The 13,044-nt window shown below is 41.5% G+C and overlaps 1 protein-coding gene across 1 annotated transcript in view; it reads right to left on the minus strand.

Annotated features, from left to right (window-relative positions):
- Nucleotides 1-11,951, minus strand: part of LOC118431375 (cAMP-specific 3',5'-cyclic phosphodiesterase 4C-like) — a gene marked incomplete in the record, with an annotated part of 222,145 nt that extends 210,194 nt beyond the window's left edge. The window contains 1 exon segment of the mRNA XM_035842516.1: nt 11,790-11,951. Within this exon segment, the coding sequence (XP_035698409.1) occupies nt 11,790-11,936 (147 nt within the window).
- Nucleotides 11,952-13,044: the final 1,093 nt, after the last annotated feature.

The following is a 13,044-nucleotide window of genomic DNA, read 5'->3' on the forward strand; positions in this document are numbered from 1 at the left end:
GACCTCACCGCGGGATCTGTTTCGGATTTGATTTTAGAGAATCGACTCCTTTTCTACGTAGAACATAAGCGAGTAGTACATCAGCACTTCAGTGTTAACACTGGTGACTATAAGTATTCCAGCGCCAAAAGCACGAATCACGATTGATAGTTTGCCATATTCCAGACGGTAACCATGATAGGAAAGACATTTGACCAAACTACAGTCAGGCCATTAACAGACTAATCCTTTAAAGCGCAAACTCTTCCAATTAAGTTTTTGCGCCGAGAGATTTACACAATGTAAGCCGAAATAATGACCAACACTTGGGAGGTCGCAGGTCAAAAGTTACGTTTTAAAATCCCCTGATACTCCTGATAATATTTTCTGTATGTGTGATTGAACTCGGAGATTGAGTGAGAGAATTCGACTCCTTTTCTACGTAGAACATAAGCGAGTATACGTCGATGTAGGTTAGACATCCAGGTAATAAGATACACCAAAAAGTTACTCAAGCTACTGGATATGGTTTTGGACCGTTTCCCAAACCATATCCAGTTGCTTGAGTAACTACTTTTTGGTGTATAAGCGAGTATAGATCAGCACTTGAGTATCAACACTGGTGACTATTCCAGTGCTAAAAGCGCAAATCATGATTGATAGGTTGCCATATCACAGATGCACATTAATTTCCCTACAGGACATCCCTGCTGTAGTTCAAGGTTAGCCGCCACCGTAAATTAGTATCGCAAAATGTCAGTTAGGTAATAGATCTCATCTTGTGATATTTTGCCTAAATTGCCTTTTTTTCCAGCCCTCGATAATGTATGATAGTACCAAAAGATTTATATGTGTAATGAATAGATCGTCTTTCTAGGAGACAACTTGAGACTTAGAGTCAGTGATTCCGATGATTCATCCTGTTTCACAACACTCAATCAATAAAATTAAAGCAAAAGAACCACAAAGAGGAATTGATGGCACTAAAGAAAATATTTCATTTTGCGTTGATGGGTGTAACTCAGAAAGACGCAGCCAGACACATAGATTTGACTTCAACCTTGAGATAACCTTGAGGAGCAGTACAGGTTTTGACAACATGGCGGCGCTATCGCTTTGGAGTCAGAGAACTAATGGAGACCGACTGGTGAATCGCCCCCTCCCCCAGAACTCTACGGGAAAAAGATTTTAACAATAACTTATGATGACTATCTTCAATTGTTGATTTTTATCTGATAGTATTTTGGGGGCTCACTGGTCCTCAAATATGACTTAGATGCATCTGTCAGAAAGATATGCGTCAGATGTGGAAGCTCAATCTTTCAATGTCACGAGGTCAAATCCCTGATGACCCAAATGATCACGCTGTAGTATCATTATTTCATGCGGTAACCATGTGCGTGCATAGGGAAGTCATTTGACCAAAGTCATTTGACCAAACTACACTCAAGGCCTAGGTAATAAACATGAACAGACTAATCCTTCAAAACATTCTTTCTCTTTCAAAGTATTTGCGCCAAGAGCTTTAGAAGAAAACCCCCGAAATAATGCCACACTATTGGGAGGTCGCAGGTCAAAGGTTACAGTTTGAAATCCCCTGATACTCCTGATAACAACTTTTGTATATGCAATAGTACACCAACGAGATATACTAAACGTCCGTAACTAGGGTTGGGTACCGGTACAGAAAATTCAGGTCAGGTCCAGGTCTAGAGGATTAGGTCAGGGTCCGGACCTGAGCCTGGACCTGATTCAGTATGGGAAAACTGGTGAATGGACGATCCCGACTAAAAACGATGGTCCATTTCTCTACAAAGAAATCAGTTTTGTGGAGTATTCGACTCCCAATGGCGTTTTGAAATACTACAAGACTAACTTCCTCTAGACGATTGACTGTAAAATTTGGTAAAACTCTACTTCGCTCTTGTTACTTTCTTCGACCGTTAAGCCACAAAACGTAAAACCTGTTCATTCACCTAATTTTTTCAGGTCCGTTTTTTTCCGGACCGGTCCAAGAAAAAAGGATTTTGTCCGGTACCCACCCCTCTCTATGTAAGGTAGTGCACCACAAGACTCAGTAACGTAGTTTCGGCATCACGGTGAACTGATCACAACAACTTGGCACGAGCCACCCATGACGATACAGCCTGAATAACAACACTCATCCTATAACATTACCATATACATCTTACCGCCGACCGTGGCTCAACAAGACAGTCGACCAATATACCAATATCTCCCCGTATGTCTTCAGTCCGGATCTATCCACTATTTCACACAACCTTCAGAGCCCCAGCGTTAAAACTTTAATGATACCTACCGCATGAACTCCATTGTGTAATTTGTGATTAATGCCCGCGACCTTTTACTACGAGCATCTCGTGCATAAATTTATAATATGTCCCCCTTCCATCCCAACGGCAAAGGCTTCAGTATTCTTCGGATCAAGTTTGTGACCGTTAACATGAAAGGAGGACTCCTAAATGCCCAAGTGCGTTCCGCACGTTCAGGAGCTCACCTTAACTAGACGGATGAAACCTTTGTGATGCCAGAGCCGTTGCCACGTCCTCTGGGACAAATCTATCTTCCGTGGTTTCCAGATTAACAGCACGGAGACTTCGTTACGTAAATGTGTTTTGACTTTGTACCCACATTCACGGAGTTAGACGCACGCATTGGGTCCAATTTGTGAGTCGTTTGAGACCTTACATTGCTATTTCAGTCTCAGACAATGTCCTTGTCCTTCAAGGAGTTTTGTACCAAAAGAGCGATCCAACAAATCCTTACGCAGAGAAATTTCTTCACTGATGAACCAACACAAGACAAGATGGGATTTTACAATAACAAGGTTTCTAAAATGCGGTCATACGTGATGTTGTGGAAGATGACAGAACGTTAACTGCAATGCCCTGTTTTTAAGTCCTCTTCCCCATTTTTCGCTTTAATTCAAAACGCGTAGCTTCTATTTATTGGTGATAACTGCGCTCTTTCATGTCGTCTATTTCTGTACAAATCCTCTCACCCCACAGCACTGTTCCACTCCGTTGCTTGTCATATCGTAAGTAGTTTTCACAAAACATAAACCATTCCAAAAGGCGATGGTTATCGGGCCTTTACGTTTTTCGTGGGTGCCAAAGAAAAACCGGAATAAACCGTTCAAAGCACTGCGCCAGATTTTATCAGTGCATTCACGGTGGCGCATCGGGGTGTAAAACTCTTCCATTTCTTGTCTGCGATAAGAATAATGAATGAATGAATGAAGACCTTTATTGTACATTCATACCCACTGGGTTCAGTACAGGTCATAATAAATGGTACAACATGATATAATGATGTAATGAATCTACACTACTCAAGAATCGTATTCTACTGCGTACATTCGGCTTCTTGTTTCTTTGTGATATTGAAAATGTAAGAACATATATGCTTTATAAGTAAAGGTTTGTCTAGATTCATAAGGAATGTAAATTTGTCTATATTACTTAGTTGTATGAAGTGGGGGAACATGGATTCTATTAGTCTGTAGAGTTCAGCTCTCTCTTTCTTGTACAAACTACATTCTACTACAAATGATGTTCGTCTTCTAACTTATCTAGATTGCAGTATCTACATATTCGTTGTTCTAGAGGAGTGCGGTTATGTCTTCCAGTTTCGATGTGTAATTTGTGGCAACTGACTCGTAGTTTTGTGACGGCCGTCCTGTGCCGAATATTGTCAATATCCAGGTATTGTTCTACATTATAGGTGGATAAGAGAACGCCAGCTCACAGCTTTTGACACCAGTGTGTACATTAAGTAAAGTAAATGCTACTCCAGGAAAAGTCGTTTGATTGGATGACTTATTTGATCAAAATTATTCCTATACTGTCATACAATGTTTTAATGTGCTTTGCAAAATAACTCGGGTTAAATGGGAATGTAAAGGAAAAAATTACACAATAACGTTGGCATGTTATCCTACCGGTTCAACCTGAACATCTATCATTTACCCTCATTACCCAGCTATTCTAACTACCTAGTTAGCGTCACCTTTGATATTGTACATAGTTGCAGTATTGCATTAAGAGATATAGCTTAAGCGATATGAATTGATAACACGAGAGGAAAAGACGACTAATATCAGAGGGTAATATTTGCTTCTTACTCTGTACTTGAGACTTGGCATAAACAATCTCAATATACAACTTCTTCTTCTTTAAAGGTCATTTACTTAAAGAAAGCACAGCACGTTCAAAGCAAGCCTCGTCCCTTGCACTTATCCTTGTCTCATCACATCAGTTGATCTCGTAAAGATTCCCCTTCAGCATCATCTCTAAAAGACCACTTGCATACGGCTGGCTACTTAAACAGGTAGCTCTCGTCCCGAGCAGAATCTGGATATGTTTGATCTGCTGGTTGCTACTTAAACAAGACGCTCTCGTCTCGAGCGGAACCGGGATATGATTGATCTGCTGGTTGAAGCTAACAAGGGAAGATGGTACGTCGGTGGAATGCGTAGCGTCAAATTACGTGATCTATCCTATCCCGTTGCTGCTGGTATATACTTACAAGATGTCCGGAAAACATCCAAAAAGGACAATTTGCTCGAGAGAAATGTTTTATGAATCAGAACAAGCATATAGCGTATAGTTCCTTCGTATCTCCATAGAAGAATGCACAAGGAAAGTTAACAAATAATGGATTTAAAGATTTGGAACGAAACATTGAAATAGAATGCCCTCTTATTCTGCCGCAACTTCAGCTGGTGCAGAAAATATTTACAAAGACAGTGTAGTTCAGAGAACATCTATTCATTTAAGTCCGACAAAAAGCTTTGTTTTGTATCTTCATAGAAAACTGCACAAGAAACGCCAACAATGCATGACTTTAAAGATATGATACACAACAGGCTATAAAATCTATAAAACGCTAACGGAGAACTGGCTTGCAAACCCCAAACGTATCAGAATCCGAACAAATTCAGAAGTTCATAGATTGCCTCATATTTCCATGTCAAAGGTACCCTGGGAGCGCCAACGGTTTAAAGACACATTCTGTATGAACCGTAATTGGGAATGAGATTACCCTGCCTGGCTGATATTGTCTCATTAAATCAGAGACCAATCTATTTGTCATCCGTAAAACGACTACATCGGTAAAACAGCACCATGATTGCGTAAGTTGACTTTGAATGAATAACAAGGAAATACCATTGTCATAAAACCTACTTAAGCGTTACGCACTGACGGCAATTTCTTTGAATCGAGAAAAGACAGGATGAGATTACTAATGCCTACCTATACTAAAGTGATTAGCATAGTTCGTATCAAAAAGTTGATACATACACATGTAGCTGATCTGCTAGCACAGTGATATGGTCCAGAGGATCAGGTCCAGGTGCGGACCAGTATGTGAGAACTTTTGAATGGACGATACTCAAAAAAATTTCCGTGTCCATTTGCAACAAAGAAATCTGTTTTGTGGAGTATTCGACTCCCGCTGGCGTTTCAAAATCCTACAAGGCTAACTGCCTCTGTACCATTGACTGTAAAATTTGGTAGAAATGACTGTAGACTTTACTCTACTTCACTCTTGTTCCTTTCCTCGATCGGTGAGCCCTGAAACGTGTGAATGCATGATCATATAATCTGTTCATTTTCCAATAGGCCCAACATCCGGTCCACCGGATTTTTTAGATCCGGTTTTTCTGGACGGGTCCAATAAGAAAAACGGTCCTAGTCCTGATTATGTAACCCGCAACCTTGGAGGGCCCTCGGGTCTCACCCTGAAGTGGCCCTCGGGCACATCTTGAAGGGGCCCTCGGGTCACACCCTGAAAGGGCATTTGGGTCCTGTAACGTGGTGACCATTGCGTAAACAAGATCCACCGGTCTCACCCGTCTTACTTGATTTGTGACGCTCCAGACTCTCTAGCGGCATCTCGGCTCAATCCTCACGACCTTTCTATTGATTAACTGACACATCCGAGGCAATTATCGCCAAACGCCGCGCCACGTACCCACCGAACGGAGTAATTTCATTTTGAACCTCATCTCCGGGGAGCCGATCATTACGTTTTGATTATAGCGGAATATTCAATTACCGCTCCAAGTTCAATCTGAATTTCAAACCGCCTCCTTCGATTACCGGAAGCTCCCATGATGCATGAGGACGTGACCGCACGTGAGCGACAGGAGAAAATCCGTTTTTACAGCCCAAGTCTTTATCATTGCATTAAACACTTATTCCAGTAAGCTTGAGTTACATGTTATGGGCAGGGCAGGGCAGCGTCTCGGGGACGTAGATGGTTAATGCAATAAAGCACCGGCTTGTTGCCTCGTACACTTCATGCATTTTAAAGCCTTAAGTAAGTACCTACTTCAGTGTTACATAAGAAAAATGGTGGCGACACTAGTCTGCAGTAAAGTTTAACCTATTTTAAAGATTACTTTTTCAATCTTGACTTTACAAGATAAATGTCTAGACTCTTTGCTGGCTTAACTTTACAAGACGATTTGTCTTACAGACAGTACTTCTAAAGTCTGTCAGCAGACTGTTTCGTTAAGAAATGTCACGGTCCCTTCCGGAATACTACACAAGAGAATTACATCAGACCGTTTGTTTTCGTTACCCTCGTGGTGTTGGCAGGTAGGCGACCTTAATCACCACCCCTTTGGCTCCTGGGGTGGGCTTATTTGTCTTGCGCGCACTTAATTTCACCACAAGGAAGTTCTAGACTGACTAGAGCCATGCAGTAGACCATATTGTGTCTTTAGGAGAAGGTTTGTCTTCAATCTTTGGGTTTGGAGAATGTTACACGAAGGGCATTGTGCTGTGAATGTTTAGCCGGTAGATGACACAGTTAAAGGCATGCCAGCAGTGCCAGTTTCTTCCTAACACCAACATTTCTGAAGGACCGACATTGTGAGTTCCATAACTAAGCACGGCGGGTAACATCCAGTAACGACAAATGCCCTAAATGCAAGGCAACTACGGCACTAAAATTACGGCATTAAAGGTCACATAGAACGATCTATAAGGGATTAATTATCCTAAGATGACACATAATCTATTACCATTAAGTTTAGGCCTGTCGAATTAACGAACAAATGTGAGGAATAGGAAATTGAATGTTTGCATTTTCAAGTCGAAATGTTGCCTATTTCCTGTAGATTACAGCTCAGTGTGACTTAACCGCGTGCTTTCTTCAGTACCAGTTTATCATCAAACGCAACCTCTTCTGCTTCCAACAGGTCAAACTTACGGCAAGGTTTTGAAAGAAAACACGAAAGAAGTTTGTCATCGTAGTCGTGAGCGGTATCATAATAACGGCCTTGATGCCATATATCTCAACTGACTTCAACCTATTGGGTTAATCTCTTTTTCATGGTTGGTTATGATGGATTAAACAGGTAACCTTATTTTACATCTGCTAGAGTGACTCCACGTCACATGATATACGTCCTTTTCAAACAAAGGTATGTAAAGGTCAGTTGTGAAGGTGTCATTCATGTTGGCATCCTCGTGTCGCCATACCCGTTCACGATGTAACGTTTTTACTTTCTGCTAGACTAGTGTATTTTGTATATGAGAACTTGCTTTGTTGTGAGTTGTTTTTAGCCCAGTGTGGACAATGTGCAATAGAGGTCTTCTTTAATTAACTGCATTTAGCCCAAATGGGCAAGAACATGCAAATAAAGATCATTGTCATCATCATTAATCTCAAGTTAGTTCAAAATCGACCGACGGTGGTTGCAAAATGCAATAATTTGGAAATATTGTTAATTGAAACCACCATAAGTCAACTTTACACCTCTTAACATCCTTGTTCCTAAAAGCAACGGATATAGATTACCCTGCGGATAAAGGTGAACTGGCATTAATGTTTTTACACCTGCACAATTCGATTCAGAATTGCAGACACCACGGCACTCTCGGCTAATGATTAATGCTTTGGTCGTCATCTTGGGACAGTGATGAAGATGCTGTGTGCCTCTGATCATTCATTAGGAATAACCGGTGATGCAACCACTCTTTACACAAAATACCATACTGTAATATGATAGCAGCACTATGAATTATAAATGATTCTCTCGCCTATAGTTTCCTTTTTTGAAAAGGAAAGTAAATAGATAGGTACGATCCATCAGTGTCTGTGACATCATCAGTACTGTCTATTTATCACATTGTTTTCGTTCAAAAAAGGTTTTTCAGTCGAAAACTTTTACACGTGATAATGGTTGTCACAATGATATCACATTAATTCACCAGTCCATTTAGACAAAATTATTCTCCCCTTACTAGTTAAATAATATGATAGAGGAGTGCTATCACAATTTTACACTAATATACACAATTTGGTTCTCTTACTAGTGAAATAATTTGATCGCATTGTTTACTAGATAACGTCTATTAGTGAAAAAATGTGATAGCACCCCTCTGTCATATTAACTAACTAGTCTACATTATTTACGAGTATTGGTAACATGGCACCATCACATCGTCATTGGAGGACGCTGAATGATAGCACAATAACCTAGATAATGGTGTTATCACTCCGAACACGTCACGCGCGTGTCTGTAGAATACGTCAGACCATACTGATTTAATTATAAGGATGACATCCCCTGGAAGCCTCAAAACTATGCAAGCGTACGGAAGAATAAAAGTTTTGGCAATTACAATTGCCTTCCATGCATATGAAACCTAGGTGGTCAGGAAGGTTGAACTGATAATACATCATGGCATGGTATAACAAGCAAATTCTTTTGTCCTTTCCTTTTTTGACGCATGCTATCATCATAATGATTGACCTACATGGCTTCAATCGATAAATCTATTTTGAATGTTTACTTTTCTAACGAGTGAAAAGCAGCCGTCGTGAGTCGTGGTCATCTTCTTGCCTAATTACGTTGTTAGTGGGCTCATATTACTCACATTACTTCCCATTGCTAACAACTATTCCCGAGAATGACACCTCTTGGCTCAGAAAGTCCAGTATCAATTGCAATGCCTATCAATCAAGAATCATTCGCAGGGATCATAGTCAATGCATGGCGGCTACAGACATTAACAGTTCGCACCATGTTGGTCTATGCCTAACTCCCGTCAAAAAATCAAACTAGTTAAACGGAAGAAGGTTATTCATGCTGGCCTTCATATAGGACATTGTCCTTTTAGTGGAGCAAAGTTCGAGACGTGCAGAGAAGTAGAATATTTCCTCACTGCATTTTACCCTGTGAAGTTGTGAGTGGTTGAACCCACCCTGGGGCACTTTCACGCTTTCATTCCTTGCGTCGTGCTCTTTTTGATATGAGATTATTCATAGATCGATCGTATTTACGTGGATGAAATCTGCTTAAGGTTAACTGTGGAGAATCGGGATGAGAGCCAATAATTCGGCAGTGGACGATTCTTCGTTGAACGTTTCCACATGAGTTGGTCTTTTCGCTGTATATCACGACAGAGGGAGATGGAAATAATAATCTGTATCTATATCTGTATAGCGATATAACCGGCCTTCGACGTATACGTGCGAAACATTCGAGCTTCGCAGGCACGAGGCGTGGTAGCAGCTGGTTATATCAATTCCTTAATGCTGCACATGTAGATCAGAAATATTTACACATAACGAAGGAAGATATGTTCAAATATCTCATGTCATCATCTGACCACGATATACTGGAAAATCTCTGTAAGTTCATTTACAAATGTTTTAGGAAGAGAGAAGATGCATGTAAACTATAGTATATGTATAACTTTGCTTTTACTACCTTTTGTACCAAACTGACTACAATTAGGCCCAATGGGGCATGAATATGCAATAAACTTCATTGTCGTTGTCATTATATTACACAGACCAGCCTGTCACATCTAACCTTTGCTCATCTGAATACAAATGTTGTTTAAAGCTATGTGGTGAGGGTGTTGATGGCAACGAATCCCACTCTACGATATTTCTAGGAAATTATGAACATTTGAGCTCAACAACTCTTGGTTGAAAACTTTGGTACTTCAAAGACTATTTCTTGTTCTTATCTGAGCTGGTACATCTACCAATGCAATAAGTCATTTTGTACATCATGTATGGTCTGGGTATTTTCCTGTCTTCAAGTGACATCCACAGCAGGTCTGTTTCCATTTTGGTGACACTAGCATCCCTGTCATAGTAAAGCATTGTGAAATGAAGGCTCTCTATAAACTGTATCTACCATTGCCAACATAAAGGCTTGGACTGACCCTAATTCTCGCCTGTTTGACATCGCCCTTTGGCAAGGAATGAATCGGAAATTAATCTGTTTCTACTGTTTCATTCATCTCCAGAGAAACAGCGCTACAAATAGCTTCAATGCGTCACAAGATAGCACCTCAGGTGTTTGAGATGGTGCATATCCGTCATTAATAGGGTATTTCTGTATACATATGTCACGTCAGTCAAGCCAGGTATAATAGTAGAGACGTAAACTACACCGGTGCAATGACCGAGCGAGTATAGAGCGTTTGCCTTGCAATCGGTAGGTCGTGAGTTCGATTCCCGGCCGACCCATATTATCGTCAACCTTTTAGAATGGTACAAAAGCGCACTCAGCATTTGGGAAAGAGAAAAGTTGATCACGCCCAATAACCTGTGGACCCTCCTCCCCTACTGTAGGGAGTGTAGTGATTTCACAAAGGTGTGTGGCCCAAGGGCTGTTGAAACGGAGATTTGCGCCACCCTATGCCTTGTACGGAAATTAACGATGTTGTCGGTGCCCAGAAAAGTAGAAACATTGCTCCGTCACGTCCTGCCGTTAGCACTAACATCTATCGCTGGGTACATTTCGTAAGATAATATTCCTGGTTATATACAGTATAGCATTGTGATACCTTGTCATGCGATCTAACATAACGGCAAACCTATAATAACGTCACCTCCATCCATATCCCAAACCCCTAGCGTGACGTTCTCGTATATTCCTTGCCATGGATCCCATTTCATCTGACGTCAGCTGCATCTTGCTTTGATAAACTTATCACGTTATCAAGTGCGATCGGTTTGTGTTTTGCAATTAGATCAGACAAGTACAGCTCGAAAATCATCAACCATAGGGTAATAGACCCTGACTGTTTTCGGTATGCTCGGTTTATTGTTCAGCGCCTGACCTTAAAAGCTCCCCATGTTGGTTGATTACTTGCTGTTGTAGAAAATCAATAAGTGTGATATTTAAAGGCAGGCTCGCGGTTCTCTACATAATTTACAATTGCTGACAAATATTACAAAAGACAGTTGATTTAGGTGCCGCTTGGCAATTATTTAGCCGGCAAATGGTGTGTAAAGAATTAGAGGCAACCGGAGAATGAATATAGTCGCTTACGTACTCGGCAGTCAGTTACTCACTCTATCAACCCTCGTACGTTAAGTTTTGATACCTTACGGCAGTGTATTTTGAATAACATTAGCGACAATATTTGAAGGATGGGGGGGTCACGTACATGAAAATTGATAAGTTATTGCCGTAATGATTGGCCGCACGTGCAATCCTTTGACTGTCAACTTGTCATGCCGTTTCAGTCGGAACCCGAGGTCGCCACATCACTGTATACGCCATTGTAACAAGACAAAAGAGTCTTTAAACCCCACTCTATGTACGTTGTGCGTGTTGTTGTGCCATGTGTTGTATTCACACTATAAGCCTAATTACTTTGAGTATGCCTCGGGACATGTTTCCTGAGACAACAGTGGCACAACCAGTTCTGACAGGTCGCTAAACTGTCAAAATACTGTACCATAACACACGAACAATCCCACAAACGTTCTCTGTGGGTAATGACTGTTAAGGTAGACCTGCTCACCTGACCGGGCCTGTCTGCGTGCTCCTCTCGGCGCAGAGTCACCACGGCCCCGTCCGGCATGCTGAGGGACCGCCGTATGTTCAGGTGGGACCTCCCGCACCAGGAGTGGGACCGCACGCTCCAAGGTGGGCGATCTCTGTCCCCCATCTTCTCACATGGACGATATAACAACAGATGAACGGGAATGGCGTTCAGGCACCGTGCCGAAATGACCTGACAAATGTTTAGACAAAGGTCGCCCTATCCGCAGCAATCGGGTGCACCGTGCATCACACCGACGATAAATAGCGCCGCGAGTCGACGTCAGCTGGTCGGATATATGTACATACACCCCTCCGTTCTCGTGCACGTATTCACAATCACGCAACCCGGCGTATACACGAGCACACGTTAGTGTAGGGTTACACGTCGCCTGGCTCTGTATAAATCACACGGTCTACGTTATGCAATGTCTCGCCGCCTCTCTACGTTACCTATTGATGAAAATGGTTTCGGGCACCTCCTATTCAAATACCGATCCGACCGCACCGCCGACTTCGATCCTGAACTGACGTCGCCAAAGCACAGTGGGGTCAAGGTTGCGACAGGCTTTCTCTCTTAGCCGGAGATTGTTTGGCGTATTCTTCTTGATAATTAGGTACCAACTAATCTCACAGGTCGTGTGTATCTTCCCTTTTACAGTGACGAGTGTACTTTTCTGGTTTCCCCTTAGCTAAGAGCCGACAGCGAAAGTATATTTAAAATGTACTATAGACTGTCAGTACTTAACGGCACCGTAAACAAATCAAGAATTACAGTACTCAATTAGTCAGCAAATGGGTTTAGGCCTACTTCAACGATCACTATTCAACCACTGAAATGTAATCATCACAAGTATTTGGTCAATGCTGAGGCCAGCTACAACCTTGTCCTCATCGGTAAGATTTCATGCTGCAAGCTATTCCTTTCACCCAACCTGTAAAATAACACAACATTTAGTGGATTTATAGAATCATAGATATTTGTGAAACGTTACAAATGTTTATTTATGATGTAAAATATATGTTTTCATACCTTAACAAACAGCCCAAACTTTCCTACCAGTTGTTATGTGTTATGACTATCCTCTAAAGCACCTTACAAACAACCCAGCCGTTGATATATGGATATGTGTGTGCTGTAATCTATATCCAACTATTTAACCACAGGTAATCAATTTGAGCCTGAACCTTTCACCCTGGCGAGTGCGTCATTTCCGTTGATTGAGGCAGACCAA

The sequence above is a fragment of the Branchiostoma floridae genome, chromosome 15 (genome assembly GCF_000003815.2).
Source record: "Branchiostoma floridae strain S238N-H82 chromosome 15, Bfl_VNyyK, whole genome shotgun sequence".
Classification (NCBI taxonomy): Eukaryota; Metazoa; Chordata; class Leptocardii; order Amphioxiformes; family Branchiostomatidae; genus Branchiostoma; species Branchiostoma floridae.